This window comes from Canis lupus, chromosome 20 (genome assembly GCF_003254725.2).
Source record: "Canis lupus dingo isolate Sandy chromosome 20, ASM325472v2, whole genome shotgun sequence".
NCBI lineage: Eukaryota > Metazoa > Chordata > Mammalia > Carnivora > Canidae > Canis > Canis lupus.
Genome location: NC_064262.1, coordinates 39973286 through 39990012, shown reverse-complemented (window position 1 = coordinate 39990012; position 16727 = coordinate 39973286). Strand labels below are relative to the sequence as shown.

General features: G+C 47.4%; 1 protein-coding gene across 8 annotated transcripts in view; it reads left to right on the top strand.

Moving 5' to 3' along the window:
* DAG1 (dystroglycan 1) overlaps nucleotides 1-16398 on the top strand; it is a 71456-nt gene extending 55058 nt beyond the window's left edge. For 7 of the 8 annotated variants that reach the window (XM_025455862.3, XM_025455861.3, XM_025455860.3 and 4 more), the window contains exon 3: nucleotides 11574-16398. In XM_025455862.3, coding sequence (XP_025311647.2) covers nucleotides 11574-13976 — 2403 coding nt within the window. In that variant the 3' untranslated portion in view covers nucleotides 13977-16398. Of the gene's footprint in view, nucleotides 1-9839; nucleotides 9969-11573 lie in introns of those variants that run through there. The other variant, XM_025455866.3, reaches the window with a different exon arrangement.
* The last annotated feature ends 329 nt before the right edge of the window (nucleotides 16399-16727 follow it).

Below are 16727 nucleotides of genomic sequence, written 5' to 3'. Positions count from 1 at the left end.
GACTGGTTGTCCTTCTTGCTGTGACTAGTCCAGGGATAAGCATGGGGACTGGTGATGGAATAAGTCAGTGTTTGCAACAGACTAAGCAATAGTCTGTTGAAGGGGTAAGTAAATCTTATTCTAAGTGAGCCACCCTGGCCACCTACCCAAGCCTTGTTTGTACTGTGTGCATTGAACCTGTGTGGTTATGCTGAGTATTTTAGGAGGTTGTAGCAACTCTGGGAGTCACCATAGCAGAGGGTGTGTTGCTTTGCATCAGCCGAATGTACCTATCAGGTAACTTCGACTTCCCAAAGCAAGGGCTTTCCTGTGCTTTATATACCAGGCTGCAAGGAAATAAAAGAAGAGGGGACCCATCTGCCTGGAGGAGGTAGCCCTGAGGTCCTGGACTCTCTGCTCTGCCTCATCCCTGATACCCTTTCATGTCCAGATAGCCCTGTTCTGTTTCAGCTTGGCCAGCACCTGCTGCTTCCCCTTCTCTACTCTAGCACTGCCTGAAGAAATCAATTCGCTGTTATCGACCCCAGCTTAACTCCCAGATGGATTCCCCTGACCTGATGATGCCAGCAGGGGCTGTGGGATGCCTCCAGGCCCAGTGGCTGGCATGGCCTTCTGGAGAGACTTGTGCCTCAGAACTCTGTTCTCTCCTGTGGACTTGGGACACTAAAGCAGGTAGTCCTTGCATGTGTTCCCTTGGACCAGATTGGATACCTGTATGCAAAGCTCACTCCAGATCACCTATCTTTCGCTCTCATAGATGCCTTTGGACCCTAGATCACCATCCCTCCTTGTCAGGATTTGTGGGGATGGGTCCCACAGAAGCCAGCTTGGCCTTTGTTGGCTAGATCAACAGCTTTCCTGAGTTGGCCACAGTGTGAGTTACCCATCTTGACTCTTGCCTTCCTCAGGATTGGCTCTAGTTCTCTGCAGATGTCTCTGCTCTGACTTGAGTAAGCGAGGAGCTGGCTGAGGAAGGTGATTATGTGTCTAGAGATGTTCTTACCCCGTCTTTCTTAGGGTGGTCAGGAGAGACATCATTGCATCTCATGAAATAATTGCCTGCCCCTTCAGATGTCTCATTTTGGTAGAGCCTGCAAGGTTGGCTTTCATTTTTGCTTTCCCTTATCCTCCTTGCCTGGAGACAATGTGGACTTTCCCTCGGCCCAAGATGTCGGCAGACTGGGAGCAGCCCTTACTGGGGCTGTGCTCTCAGCTGCTGGCGTGGGCCCCCAATTGTTCCCCTGAGAACAATGGATACTCTTTTTGGCCAGGAAGGGGAACTCATGAAAGAACCGTTTCTTTGGATGCTTGAGAGCTTTGTGGCAACTCCGCCTGCATGAGATGAACTGCAGTTTCTTCCTGCCTTGAGTGGGTGTTCCCTAGCTCTGAATGAACCCCTTGTGAACACAGCACACCGGGAAATGCGGGTTGGCGAGGGAAGGCATCTTTGGGGGTGGGTTGTAAGAATGACATTTGCCCAGACATATCAACTCAAATACTTACTCAAGTGTAGACTTTACTTCTGTGTTGTTTTTTTTTTTTTTTTTTTTAATTTACTGACAAGGGCTGAAAGAATATGATAAAGTAAAAATAGATGATGTTGGGATTGAGGTACTGACTGATTCTGAGAATTTTATTAATGGCTGTAACTTTGCTAAGCTGTCCCTTTGGGAGGAGAAAGATTAATTTTCATTTTTAGATGAGAACAGTTAACATCAGGTAAAATGCTTCATAACTCAGATCTGAAGAGCACTGGCTGGACAGGACAAGTTGTGTTCAGAATGTGATCCTGTGGCCTTGGCCTTTGTGTCAAGAGCCATGTGCTGGTTTGAGTCTTGGATGTCTACTAAAGATTGTCTCATGGGTATGGCTCTGCTTTACCTGGCAAAGTAAAGGCTCTTCATACCCACTTGCACTGTGGTTCCTCACCTTATGTGGGGACAAAGTTTTGGCTCTTTGATCTCAAGCCAGAGGCTTTTCTTGTTGACCTGTGCTATCTCCCTGCAGCCCAGTCAGTCATGTGACTGTCCATGTGCGTCATTTACAGAAGCTGAGCTTGGCCACAGAGTAGATATGTCTTATTGTCATAGTCAAGGGCCCAGATACAGGATCACCCTGATACAAGTTAGCACCATGGGGGTCCCTGAAACTTGACTGGAAGCTCAGACTCCATCAAAAGGACCATTTCCTATCTCCCTATGCAGAGGAGACCACACGGTAGGCCTGCCTAGAGGATGCCTTGATCATCTCATGTCTCAGTGCCTCTAGGGTGTTCTGTTATGGTACCCATCCATAGATGGCTCCAGGTTGACCCATCTTTGAACTTGGCTGAGGAGTGGGGACCTGAAAGGTCAAGAGCCAGTGACCAGCTCTTAGGGATGGCAGGGACTTTACCAGGGAAGGCTGCTAGACCTAAGTCATGGGGTATCCCAGGGCAGCAGTCTATGCCACTTTGAAATGGACCACTAAAGGGCTGTCTGGATGACTCAGTTGGTTAAGTCGCTGACTCTTAATTTTGACACAGGTCATGATCTCAGGGTCATGGGATTGAGCTATGTGTCTGACTCTACACTCAGTGCAGAGTGCTTGTCCCTCTCCCTCTACTCTTCCCCCCTGCTTGCGTGCACTCTCTCTCTCTCAAATGAATAAAATCTTAAAGAAAAGAAAAGAAATAGATTGCAGAGACTCTCTGATATCTGTGGGGGATGCAGGGAAGGTCCTAATCTAAACTCCTGGGACTGCCCTGTCTAGAGATGTTGGTTGGAAGGTGCCACCACTTGGGCCCAAACGACCCTCCCAAGGGTTTGTAATGTGAGGGTATTCTTTCCAGATGGATTTTCTCAATCATACTTTATTTTTATTCTCTAGATCCCTCTTGACTGGCTGTAATCAAGTTCATTCAAGAGACATGGGGTGATAATACTTACCCATCTTTCTGGAGTCTTTGCTTGTGTTTTAACTCCCATAACTCCTGCATAAGTTAAGATATCACCTTGTGAGTTCTCAGTGATAAACCTTAGGGTTTTTTTTTTTTTTTGGTTTCAGAAGCCAATGGTGATAATTAATTAGGTCCTAGTGAGAGTCCAGTTCTTTAGTTTTGTCTTTCAACTATGCCTGTCTGGCACATACTGTGCATAGAAAGTTGCCTTTTTTGTTAATTAAAAAAATTTTTTTTTTTATCTTATTTATTTATGAGAGAGACAGAGAGAGAGGCAGAGACACAGGCAGAGGGAGAAGCAGGCTCCATGCAGTGAGCCCAATGTGGGACTCGATCCCGTGACTCCAGGATCATGCCCGGAGCCCAAGGCAGACACTTAACCGCTGAGCCACCCAGACGTCCCTTTTGTTAAGTTTTTAATTTTACTTCCAATATAGTTAATATGCAGTGTTATATTAGTTTCAGATATACAATATAGTGATTCAGCAGTTGTATACATTACTCAGGGTTCATCATGATAAGTGTACTCTTTAATCCTCATTACTTGTTTCACCCATCCTCCCCCACCTCCCTTCTGATAACCATATTCTCTATAGTTAGAAAGTCTATTTCTTGGTTTGTTTCTCTTTTTCTCTTTGTTTTGTTTCTTAAATTCCATGTATGAGTGAGATCATGTGGTATTTGTCTTTCTCTGACTTATTTCACATAGCATAATACTCTCTAGTTTCATCCATGTTGCAAATGGCAAGATTTCCTTTTTTATGGCTGAATAATATTCCATTGTGGATATACATACATATTTATCTCACATCTTCTTTTTTTTTTTTTTTTTTTTTTCTCACATCTTCTTTATCCATTCATCTGGCAATGGACCTTTGGGCTGCTTCCATAATTTGGCTATTATAAATAATGCTGCAAAAGTATAGGGGTGCATGTATCTTTTTGAGTTAGTGTTTTTATATTTTTGGGGTAAATATCCAGTAGTGCAATTACTGGATTGTAGAGTTCTATTTTTAACTTTGTGAGGAATCTCCATACTATTTTCCATAGTGGCTGCACCACTTTGCATTCCCACCAACAGTGTAAGAAGGTTTCTTTTTCTCTACATTCTTGAGAACACTTGTATCTTGTGGTTTTGATAATAGCTCTTCTGATAGGTGTGAGGTGATACCTTACTGTAGTTTTGATTTGCATTTCCCTGATAAGTGATATTAAGTATCTTTTCATGTGTATGTTGGCCATCTGGATGTCATCTTTGGAGAAATGTCTGTTCATATGTTCTGCCCATTTTTAAATTGGATTCTTCATTTTTGGGGTGTTAGGTTGAATAAGTTCTTTTTATATTTTGGATACTAATCCTTTAATGGATATGTCAGTTGCAAATATCTTCTTTGATTCAGTAAGTTGCTTTTTAGTTTTATTGAATGTTTTTTTCGTGGTGTAGAAACTTTGATTATAGTCCCAATAGTTTATTTTTGCTTTTGTTTCCCTTGCCTCAGGAGACATATCTAGAAAAATGTAGCTATGTCCAATGTCTTAAATTACTGCCTGTACTCTCTTCTAGGGTTTTTATGGTTTCGGATCTCACATGTAAACCTTTAATCCATTTTGAGTTTATTTTTGTGTATGGTATAAGAAAGTGGTCTGGTTTCATTCTTTTGCATGTAGCTGTCCAGTTTTCCTAATACCCTTTATTGAAGAGATGGTCTCTTTTTCATTGGACATTCTTTCTTTCTGTGTCAAAGACCATGTAATTATGGGTTTATTTCTGGATTTTCTGGATTTTCTGTTCTGTTCCATTGATTTATATGTCTATTTTTGTGCCAGTACCATACTGCTTTGATTACTACAGCTTTGTGATGTAACTTGAAGAGTGGAACTGTTTTGTTTTTCTTTCTCAAGGTTGCTTTGGCAACCCTTGTGGTTCCTACAAATTTTAGGATTTTTTGTTCTAGTTCTGTGAAAAATGCTGTTGGTATTTTGATAGGAATTGCATTATATCTGTAGATTGCATTTGGTAGTATAGATATTGTAATCATATTTGTTCTTCCAGTCCATGAGCATGAACTGTCTTTCCATTTCTTTGTGTTTGTCTTCAGTTTCTTTATCAGTGTTTTATAGTTTTCAGAGTACAAGTCTTTCACCTCTTTGGTTAAGTTTATTCTTAAATATCTTACTATTTTTGGTACAATTGTAAGCAGGATTTTTTTTTTTTAATTTCTCTTTCTGCTGCCTCATTATTAGTATATAGGAATGCAACAGATTTCTGTACATTGATTTTTGTATCCTGATTCATTTATCAGTTCTAGTAGTTTTTTGGTGGAGTCTTTTCTATATATAGTATCATGTCATTTGCAATAGTGAAAATTTTACTTCTTCCTTACCATTTTGGATGCCTTTTCCCCCTCTTTGTTGTCTAATTGTTGTGGCTAGGACTTCTAGTACTTTTGTTGAGTGAAAATGCTGAGAGTGACATCCTTGTCTTGTTCCTCACCTTAGGGGCAAAACTCAGTTTTTCCCCATTGGGTGTGATGTTAGCTGTGGGTTTTTCTTAAATGGCCTTTATTGTGTTGAGGTATGTTCCCTCTAGACCTACTTTGTTGAAGGTTTTTATCATGAATGTATATTGTACTTTGTTGAGTGCTTTTTCTGCATCTGTTGAAATGATCATATGATTTTTATTCTTATTGTTATGACATACCACATTGATTAATTTGCTAATATTGAACCACCTTTGCATCCCAGGAACAAATCCACTTGATCATGGTGAATGATTTTTTTAATGTATTGCTGGATTCAGTTGGCCAATATTTTGTTGAGGATTTTTGCATCTGTGTTCATCAGAGATACTGCCTGTAGTTCTCTTTTTTTTGTGGTGGCTTTATCTGGTTTTGATACTGGAAACTTGCTTTTTGATGAGAGATTAAGTACTGAAAGTTCCTCTGTTCATTTGCTCTTTCCAGACTTAGAAGGATACTGATTTTTTTTTTTTTTTAAGGATACTGATTTGAGGTGAGACATGTTGCTTGTGTTGCATAGTGTTTGTAACAGGTACTATATCTTTATCAAACTGGTGTTTGACATTGTACTTTGTGAGAGAGAGGGCACCAGTGAGGCAGTTGGAGAGAATGCCCCAGAACTGAAGAGGGAGTCAGTTACTAGTTATCTGCTAATATAGGCTAAAGAGTGACAAAAACCTTCACATTTGGCAGTTCCCCAGTCATTGGTCATGGTGATTCATTGTGGAGCTGCCGGTGGGTAGTCTTTGGAGCTCCATATGGGTCTGTCCAAGTTTTGTGGTTTTGATTCTTAGTTTTTAGATGTATTTCATGGATCAAGATTTCTAAAACTGGATGTGGCAGTTGGAAATCTTGTTTTTCCTCAGTGGTGGGCTTGCCTTCTATCTCAGAAGCATGTCCTCTCTGAGGGTTGCTGAAATTGGAAAGATTTCTGGCTCTATGTGAGCCTGTGAGGTAGAGCCTGTGATCTTCTTAAATCAACCTTCTTCCTGCAGTTTCTGTCTCCTACAGGTGTTCCCACCAACAGCCTGAAGGCTTCTTTCCATGGTGGTGGCTTTATAAGGTCGGCATGCCTTGCCTCCCCCAATTCCAAGGCAATATTGGTATTTGGTGATGGAGGGCTGAGTGATCTGAAACCCTGGAGGAGTTCCATGGCCTGGACTAGCCTGTCACCCAAACACATGTGCTGGTACTGATGAGCACTTAACACAGAGCAGCCATTAAGTGTTAGTTGTAGGTAGTACAGCTAGGGCAGAAATCTTTATCTGAACAAACCCAGAGATCCAAGAATAGTCTGAATCTCTTGTGCAAACATGCCAGGATAGAGCACATCTGTTTGAGACTAAAGAGGTGAATGCTGTTTGGGTTGTCCTTGCAGCAAGTTCCTCCCCCAGGCTCCTCGGTTTTCATCCATTCCTGGAAGACAGGTTGGCAAGGAAGTCTCTGAGGGTCCCAGGGCCTTGTTCCCCTGGGAGTCCTGGTTTTCCCTTCCTGTGGCCTCCCCACTTCCCTTTGATGTTTTGAGCTTCTGCTTTCGGGGATGACCAGGGAGGCAAGGCTCCGCAGCATGTGCTGGGTCCAAGGCCAGAAGGAAGACTGGGGAATGGACCCTGGACCTGTTGCTGCAGTAGCCTCACAATGCATATTGGGTCCTCTCTCACCCCAGGAGTGGGCAGGGAACCCGCAACCACAGAAAATCCAGCATGTGCCTGGCCCTGTGATTGTACAAGGATGGCATCATTTTCCCTTTTTTTACAGATGAGAAAACAGGGCTAAGGTTGGGTCAAGCCCCAGTCTGTCTGGAACCAGGATTCAGCCAAGGACTACTGGAGATGAGGCTTCCTGTCAGGTTGGCTGTTGTTATAGGGAAGAGTCCTGGCTTGCTATGGGGGCAGCATCTCTCTGGAGGAACTTTTATATCCTGCTTTGCCCTTAGGCCCCGAGGGGAAAAGTGTTCTAGAGCCTGAAAGGTTTGAAGGCCTGGGAAGATGTGTCAAGTTCCCATGAGCTGAAGGGCTCCTGCTTTTACAGGGTAGAGCAGGTGTTACATTCCAGAGCATTCCCTCAACTGAGTGCCCTCGGAAGGGTGGGGCTGTTGGTGGAATCCTTCAGGGACTGTAGACACTGGCAGCCCTTTAGGCATGTTCAGGCTTCCCCGTCCAGGGGCTTTCCCCAAATGGCCTTGAAAATGCAGAGGTACCAGTTTGCTAGTGACTTGGCTAGGTTCTTTGTAAAGCTTGTATTTGTTTTGCTTCTTGTGGCCATTTATTACAGTGAATCACTGTCACTTAAAGTGCTGCCTAGGCCTAACATTCCCAGTACCAGGATGCTCAGAGATGCATGGATTTTAGAACTTTCAGGTTGATACCTTTCATTCCTATCTGAGGAGTACCCAAGACTTTGGGGACTGTCTGCTTCAGGTTTCTAGATCCAGGTCGGACACCTGTCCTGTGGCCAGGGCATGGCCAATGCTCCAGGATCCTGAGGAGCCAGAGTCTGCAGAATGGAAGGCAGAAGTGTAGGTTGGAGAGGCAGTTACATGTTATTAACAAGTAATGATGTTACTTGGCATAGTTTAAATAAGTGTATGTCTTCCGAGGGTGGCCATGTGGGAACCTTGGCCAAAGAGGGCTTAGGCTTATTCCTTTTTTTTTTTTTTTTAATCTTTTTTTTTTTAATTTTTATTTTATTATTTATGATAGTCACAGAGAGAGAGAGGCAGAGACACAGGCAGAGGGAGAAACAGGCTCCATGCACCAGGAGCCTGATGTGGGATTCGATCCTGGGTCTCCAGGATCGCGCCCTGGGCCAAAGGCAGGCGCCAAACCGCTGCGCCACCCAGGGATCCCTTAGGCTTATGCCTTAGGAAATGTCTGGCAGCAGAGCTATGGCTGTTGGGGTCAGCAGAATAGGAATTGGAATTCCCCAGCCAGGTGGGGAAGCTTGAGGGGGCGGGGCCCTTCTCTGTTTTCTCTGTTGTAAAGTGCCCTTGTGTAGCTGGTGAGAGACTTAGAAAAGCACTGGGACTACTTACTCATATGTGCTGACAGAATCCATAGGGGTGGGCACAGGCATAGCTGCCTGGCTACTCAGGAATGTCCCATGGGCCTGGCCAGCCAATTGGCACCCACTTCCAGAGCCTGTCCTGGTCTCTCTCCCAGCTCTGGTTTTCTCTATAGGTGGCTTCCCTTTGGATGGCTTCACCTTGAGCTTTCTGTTCTAGGCCTTCCCTCTACTAGGTGTACTGTCATCCCAGTGGTGGCCATTGGGATAGAGTGCAGTTAGGAAGCATACTTGGGTGGCTGGAAAGCTCACTACACCCTGGCTCACCTACTCAGTGCCTCTCAGGACCCCAAGTCATGCCCCACCATATGGGAACATCTCATTGTTCCCTGACTACTCCATATGGGCCTTACAGCTTTGCTTCCTATTTTTTGCAAAATAATAGCAGTTAGCCTTTGCTTTACATGTTTATATGTGGATGTGACAGTTTTCATATTTAACATAACTAAAACAATTTAAGGCATTATAAGTATTATTTTTGTAGCTAAAAAGGTTTTTTTTTTTTAAGATTATTTATTTATTCATGAGAGACAGAGAGCGAGGCAGAGACACAGGCAGAGGGAGAAGCAGGCTTCATGCAGGGAGCCCAACGTGGGACCCAATTGCAGGTCCCCAGGATCAGGCCCTGGGCCAAAGGCAGCGCTAAACGCTCAGCCACCCGGGCTGCCTGCTAAAAAAGATTTTAAAGGAAAAATATGTTTATTGTTTTTCACGGATTTGAAGACACCCATGTTTACAGATATTTTACCTTTTTTTTTTTTTTTTTTTTTTTTTTTTAAGATTTTACTTATTTGGGGATTGCTGGGAGGCGCAGCGGTTTGGCGCCTGCCTTTGGCCCAGGGCTCGATCCTGGAGACCCGGGATTGAATCCCACGTCGGGCTCCCGGTGCATGGAGCCTGCTTCTCCCTCTGCCTATGTCTCTGCCTCTCTCTCTCTCTCTCTCTCTGTGTGTGTGTGACTATCATAAGTAAATAAAAATTAAAAAAAAAAAAAAGATTTTACTTATTTGACAGAGAACGAGAAAGCGTGAGCAGCAGGGAGGGGCAGAGGGAGAGAGAGAAGCAGGCTCCCCTGAGCAGGGAGCCTTGATGTGGGGCTCGATCCCAGGACCCTAGGATCACAACCTGAGCCAAAGGCAGACACTTAACTGACTGAGCCACCCAGGTGCTCCTATTTTACCACTTCTGATGTGGGCTGTGTTTGCAGTGGATGGTGAATGACAGAAAGGGGGATTCTTAGTGGTGCCTTAAGGGGACAGTGGTGCACCTCAAGTTGCTGTGATGTCACAAAAGAAATGTTATTCACAGATCCTTGGTAATCTCAGTGGCTCAGAAGCAGTAAAGGATAGTGCCAATAATAGTTACTTCTAATAATGTCTGATGTCTTCTTATGGGTTTTTGCTGGAGGCAGGAAACCTGCTTATAGGGGGGTGAATATCCAGTCTCTGGTAAGATTGATAGAATGACATGGCCTGGACACCAGGTCCTGACTGGGAAGATTAGGTAGGAGCTCACAGTCTCCTTCCCAGTCAGGTTTCTGGCTTTTGGCAAGAATCCTGAGAAAGTGGAGCCCCTAGGGAGCCCAGCAGGCATGGCTCTGGCCTTCCTGCTGCGGGAAGAGAAGCATTTTGGTATCTTTCTGCTGACAAGTAGTGGCCATGAAGGGCAATCCCTGGGTTGAAGCTGGCAGTAAGATATGCCAGATGTTGGACTCTGGGGGACAGAATGGTGGAGCTGAGGGCCTTTCATTAGACCAGAGAGAAGGTGCCACCTTTCTTGCTTTGGGGGCAAGAATAGGTATTTCCCAAAGGTGAGAGTAGTCCTAGATAGGGCCCTGGGCAAGAGGCACAAATCTTGTTTCCTTCTTGTCAGCTGATGATAGAAGTTTCTCTGCATACCTTGATTATTACCAGTCATGTTCCTGTGGAAAAGGACTTTTACTCTAAAATAGGAGCACCTGGGAAGTGCTTTTGGGTGGAATGAGGGGGTAAGCTCCTCAGGCCTGTTTCTGTGTTTGGGCTCTGTAAGGGCAGAGCTTCAAACTTCATTGACTAAAGAACTCTCCCTTTAGAGACCAGAGCTTCTGGGAATCTTTGATAAACACTCTTCTAGAGTAGTTTCCAGTACCCCACCCAGGTGTTGCAATTTTTCCTGAGGTTTGAAAAGCAGGGTTAATGAAGACGTTAGATAATGTCTAGCCATGTTTGCTACCCAAATGTGTCCCACTATACTTGAATATATGTTCCACTGACGTGGTAGTTGTAAAGTGAGGCACCTGAGGACATTGAATTGTCCTTTACACCCAAGGTCATATACATTTGAGTCTTATGCCCTTCCCTTATGTCAGGAAGGGCATATGACTCAAACACAATGGTGTCTTCAGAGGGCAAGGAGAAGTCTGAGACAAGGTTGGAAAGGAGTGTTGAGGGGTGAGACCCTTGGACCTGATTCTTTTTTTTTTTTTTAAAGCTCTTAAGTTTCTTTTTTTTTTTTAATTTTTTAAAAAATTTATTTATGATAGTCACAGAGAGAGAGGGAGAGAGAGAGAGGCAGAGACACAGGCAGAGGGAGAAGCAGGCTCCATGCACCAGGAGCCCGACGTGGGATTTGATCCCAGGTTCCAGGATTGCGCCCTGGGCCAAAGGCAGGCGCCAAACCGCTGCGCCACCCAGGGATCCCTTGGACCTGATTCTGCAGGCCAAGTGGGCGACTAGGTGACAGGACGTTTCAGTGTTACAAAAACTCTCCATGTTCTTGAGCTCCATGGCATCAGTTCTCCAGGATGAGACGTGTATTTGAGTACCACCACTGCTGTCTCCTCATAGTGTGGCCTTGAGCAAGTCATTTGCCTTCCAAACTAGACTGTCTGGCAGCCTTAGTCTTTCGTGACCAATGAATGAGATCTCCAGGAAAGGATCTGGTTCCCCCAACAGAAATTCTGAATTACACAATTCCTGTCACACAATTCAGGCTAGGCCAGGGATGAGCTGTTGTGATCATTGTCAGGTTATGCATTGACAGTGCCACTTAACTCATGCTGGTGTCTCTTTTAGGTGTCAGCAGTGGGGAAAGAGGTCTTGCCATCCTGGCTGCACTGGGACCCACAGAGCCACACCCTGGAGGGTCTCCCTCTTGACACCGATAAGGGTGTTCATTACATTTCAGTGAGCGCCACACGGCTGGGGGCCAATGGGAGCCATGTCCCCCAGACCTCCAGTGTGTTCTCTATCGAGGTCTACCCTGAAGACCACAGTGAGCCACAGTCTGTGCGGGCGGCATCCCCAGACCCTGCTGAGGTAGTGTCCTCTGCCTGCGCTGCTGATGAGCCTGTGACTGTCCTAACAGTCATTCTGGATGCTGACCTCACCAAGATGACCCCAAAGCAAAGGATCGACCTCCTGCACAGAATGCGGAGCTTCTCAGAAGTGGAGCTTCACAACATGAAGTTGGTGCCAGTGGTGAATAATAGACTATTTGACATGTCAGCCTTCATGGCTGGCCCAGGAAATGCGAAAAAGGTGGTAGAGAATGGGGCCCTGCTCTCTTGGAAGCTGGGCTGCTCCCTGAACCAGAACAATGTGCCTGATATTCATGGTGTGGAGGCCCCTGCCAGGGAGGGCGCTATGTCTGCCCAGCTTGGCTACCCTGTGGTGGGTTGGCATATTGCCAACAAGAAACCCCCTATCCCAAAACGCATCCGGAGGCAGATCCATGCCACGCCCACACCTGTCACTGCCATTGGGCCTCCAACCACAGCCATCCAGGAGCCACCGTCCAGGATTGTGCCTACCCCCACATCTCCAGCCATTGCTCCTCCAACAGAGACAATGGCTCCTCCAGTCAGAGATCCTGTTCCTGGAAAGCCCACAGTCACCATTCGGACTCGAGGTGCCATTATTCAGACCCCAACTCTAGGCCCAATCCAGCCCACTCGGGTGTCAGAAGCTGGCACCACAGTTCCCGGCCAGATCCGTCCAACGATGACCATTCCTGGCTATGTGGAGCCCACGGCAGTCGCCACCCCTCCCACGACTACCACCAAGAAGCCACGAGTATCCACACCAAAACCAGCCACGCCTTCTACTGACTCTTCAACCACCACAACTCGAAGGCCGACCAAAAAGCCACGGACACCCCGACCGGTGCCGCGGGTCACCACCAAAGCTCCCATCACCAGGTTGGAAACTGCCTCCCCGCCGACTCGCATCCGCACCACCACAAGTGGGGTTCCCCGTGGAGGAGAACCGAACCAGCGGCCAGAACTGAAGAACCACATCGACAGGGTGGATGCCTGGGTTGGCACCTACTTTGAGGTGAAGATCCCATCAGATACCTTCTATGACCACGAGGACACCACCACTGATAAGCTAAAGCTGACCCTGAAGCTTCGGGAGCAACAGCTGGTAGGTGAGAAGTCTTGGGTACAGTTCAACAGCAACAGCCAACTTATGTATGGCCTGCCTGACAGCAGCCACGTGGGCAAGCATGAGTACTTTATGCATGCCACTGACAAGGGGGGCCTGTCAGCTGTGGACGCCTTTGAGATCCATGTCCACAAGCGCCCTCAAGGAGACAGGGCTCCTGCACGGTTCAAGGCCAAGTTTATGGGGGACCCAGTGCCAGTGGTGAATGACATCCACAAGAAGATCTCCCTGGTGAAGAAGCTAGCTTTCGCCTTCGGAGACCGCAACTGCAGCACCATCACTCTACAGAATATCACCCGGGGTTCCATCCTAGTGGAGTGGACTAACAACACACTGCCCCTGGAGCCCTGCCCCAAGGAGCAGATCATGGCCCTGAGCCAGAGAATCGCCGAGGACAATGGAAAACCGCGGGCTGCCTTCTCCAATGCCTTGGAGCCGGACTTCCAGGCCTCGAGCATTGCTGTGACGGGCTCAGGCAGCTGCCGGCACCTCCAGTTTATCCCTGTAGCACCCCCCAGGAGGGTGCCTTCAGAGGTACCATCTACAGATGTGCCGGATAGAGACCCCGAGAAGAGCAGTGAGGATGATGTTTATCTGCACACAGTCATTCCGGCCGTAGTAGTTGCGGCCATCCTGCTCATCGCCGGCATCATTGCCATGATCTGCTATCGAAAGAAGCGGAAGGGCAAGCTAACACTGGAGGACCAGGCCACTTTCATCAAGAAGGGAGTGCCTATCATCTTTGCAGATGAGCTGGATGACTCCAAGCCGCCCCCGTCCTCCAGTATGCCCCTCATCCTACAGGAGGAGAAAGCCCCTCTCCCCCCTCCTGAGTACCCCAACCAGAGCGTGCCCGAGACCACTCCTCTGAACCAGGACACCGTGGGAGAGTACACACCCCTGCGGGAGGAGGATCCCAATGCACCTCCTTACCAGCCCCCCCCACCCTTTACGGCCCCCATGGAGGGCAAGGGCTCCCGTCCCAAGAACATGACCCCGTACCGGTCGCCCCCTCCCTACGTGCCCCCTTAACCCACAAGCGCCTGGGTGGAGGCAGGGGTAGGGCAGGGCCCTGGAGACAACATGGTGTTGTCTGTGGAGACCGGTGGCCTGCAGACCATCCGCCCACCGGGAGCCGACACCTGACCTAGCACACACTGACAGACGCGAGGCCTGGACAAGCCCGCCCTCTGGTCCTCCAAAACCCCAAAGCAGCTGGAGAGACTTTGGGGACATTTTTACTTTTATTTTTTGCCTAACAGCTTTTTGTTTGTTCATAGAAAATTCTTTGCTGCGGTTTTGATGGCTGGCTCTGAAAGCACTGTTTGGAGTAGAGGTAGATGGAGGGAGTGAGGAGCCGTGAATGAACTCGCAGGCAGTGCTGGGTGGCCTCCCGGCTCTCTGCGTTTTGCCTTTAACACTAACTGTACTGTTTTTTCTATTCACGTGTGTCTAGCTGCAGGATGTAACATGGAAAACAGTAGCTAAAGATTAAATTCAAAGGACTTTCAGAAGTTAAGGTTAAGTTTTTACATTTAATCTGCTGTTTACCTAAACTTGTATGTATAATTTTTGGGTGGGTATGGGAAATTGCTTTGCTAAAAATAAGCTCCCAGGGTGTTTCAAACTTAGAGAAGACCAAGGGACAGTATTTTTTATCAAAGGAATCCTATTTTTTCACACTCTGTAAACTTGGTTGCTCTGATATCCCAGAGCCTGACTGGGGGCCTCCCGGCCCTGGCTCTGGGGCCAGGGTCCTGGTGCTGGGCTTGCTCTCCCACCATTGCCAGGGGCTAGAAGCTGGGGGAGCCTCTTGGCCATGGACACCCCACCCCCACCCCACACACGCTAGTGGCCCACCACCAAGGGGTCTTCATTTCCATGGAAAAGGGACTCCCAAGAGGCAGTGGTGGCCGTGGCCCCCAACCTAGGTGCTCCAGGGTGGGCTAGCTGCTCGTGGGGGTGACTGGGGAGGTCGAGGGACTCGACCACATCAACGTATTTTCTTTTACCCTTCTTCTGTGTGGTGTCCCCCCCCTCCTGAAAGGAATATCATGGTTTTTGAAACACTCAGTGGGGGACATTTTGGTGAAGATGCAATATTTTTATGTCATGTGATGCTCTTTCCTCACTTGACCTTGGCCGCTTTGTCCCAACAGTCCACAGCCCCACCCCAACCCACCCCACCCCTCTTCTCTGGCACTGCAGTCCCAGGCCTTGGGCTGGGAAAGGTCTGGTGGCGGGGGAGGAGTGCCAGCAATAGTTCATAGTAAAAATCTGTGGGCTCTCAAAGCTAATTTTTTACTAAAGTTTTTATACAGCCTCAAATTGTTTTATTAAAAAAAAGATTAAAAAATGGTGATGCTTACAGCAGTTTGTACAAGCTCTTAGTGTTGATTCCATGGAACTGACGGCTTTGCTCATTTTGACCCCCCCCCCCCCCGCCTTCTTTTCGTAACGGTTTAAATTCTGGAATTACACTGGGCTTCTTTTGCCTTTTTTAGCAGAACGTCCGTCCGTCCATCTGCATCTCTGTCCCGTGACTCAGGGGTGCCCACTCTGCTTTGATTCTCCTCCTTTGGAAGAAACCATTTTGAGCATGACTTTTCTTGATGTCTAAGAGTTATTTTGGGTACCTTTTAGGGAGGAATGCCTTTTGCAATAATGTATCCCTTCCGTGATGGAGGGCTGGTGGGTGGACCCAGGCTCCCTTTGCACACCGAGCAGCCACTTCTAAGCCATATCGACTGTTCCGCAGAGGATTTGCATGTGTTGCCTCAGGAGGGGAGGGCTGATCAGAGGGGAGGGGGGTCTCCAGCCTGCCCTTCTCAGGAGGCTATTCCCCCTGCGCCTTTTCCCAGAGGGCCCAGCCTCTCTCCCCTGCCCAGTCCTTGGTCAGGTACTCAAGCGAGCAGTGCCCCTGTTTGGGGAGCCTGTGGATGAGGGCTCAGTGGACCTCTGGTGACTGGGTCTCTTGCCTCCCAGCCCTGATCTGAGCCAGAGTGTCCCCATTGCCCCAGAGTCAGGAGCACAAATGAGGTCTGACCTGGTGAGATTATTTTTGATGACCTTGTCAAAAAATAAACAATTCCAGTGTTCCAGGTGAGGGTTTTGAAAGGCCTTCCAAACAGCTCTGTTGCCCCTAGCAACCCCACCATCGGGCACTGCCACACAGAGACATGGCTGGCCCAGAATGGCCTGTTGCCATAGCAACTGGAGGCGATGGGGCAGTGAACAGAATAACAACAGCAACAATGCCCTTGCAGGCAGCCTCCTCCCCTGAGCGCCGGGCTAGCAATGGCCGTTGGACTCTGTGAGACAGAGCCAATCTCACGTTCAAGTGTTCACCAACCACTGACATGTTTTTATTTCCTTCTATATGATTTTAAGATGTGTTTTCAGCATTCTGTATAGAAACATATCAAACTAAATAAAAGCAGTGTCTTTATTACAATGCCATTGCCTCCAAGCATCTATTTCCCTGGCCCCTACAATGTTCTAGGATATGAATAGGGTACGGGTCTAGTGTCCATGTGACAGAGGGAAGAGGGGACCCAGCCAGACCCATTTCAGAGGGCTAAGAGCTGGCCTTCAAGCAGCTTACCTAACAGCCTCCATGCTCTACCATTTTTGTGCCCCTGAGAGGGGTAGGTGTGTGCTCCAGATGCTCTGCCAACACACAAACTCCCCTTTGCTGTTCTTCTGTATGAGCTGGCAGAAAAATCTTGAGTTTCCTCATCTGGGAGGATGGTGGGAAAGGTCCTCCTGCCATAGGCTGTCTGC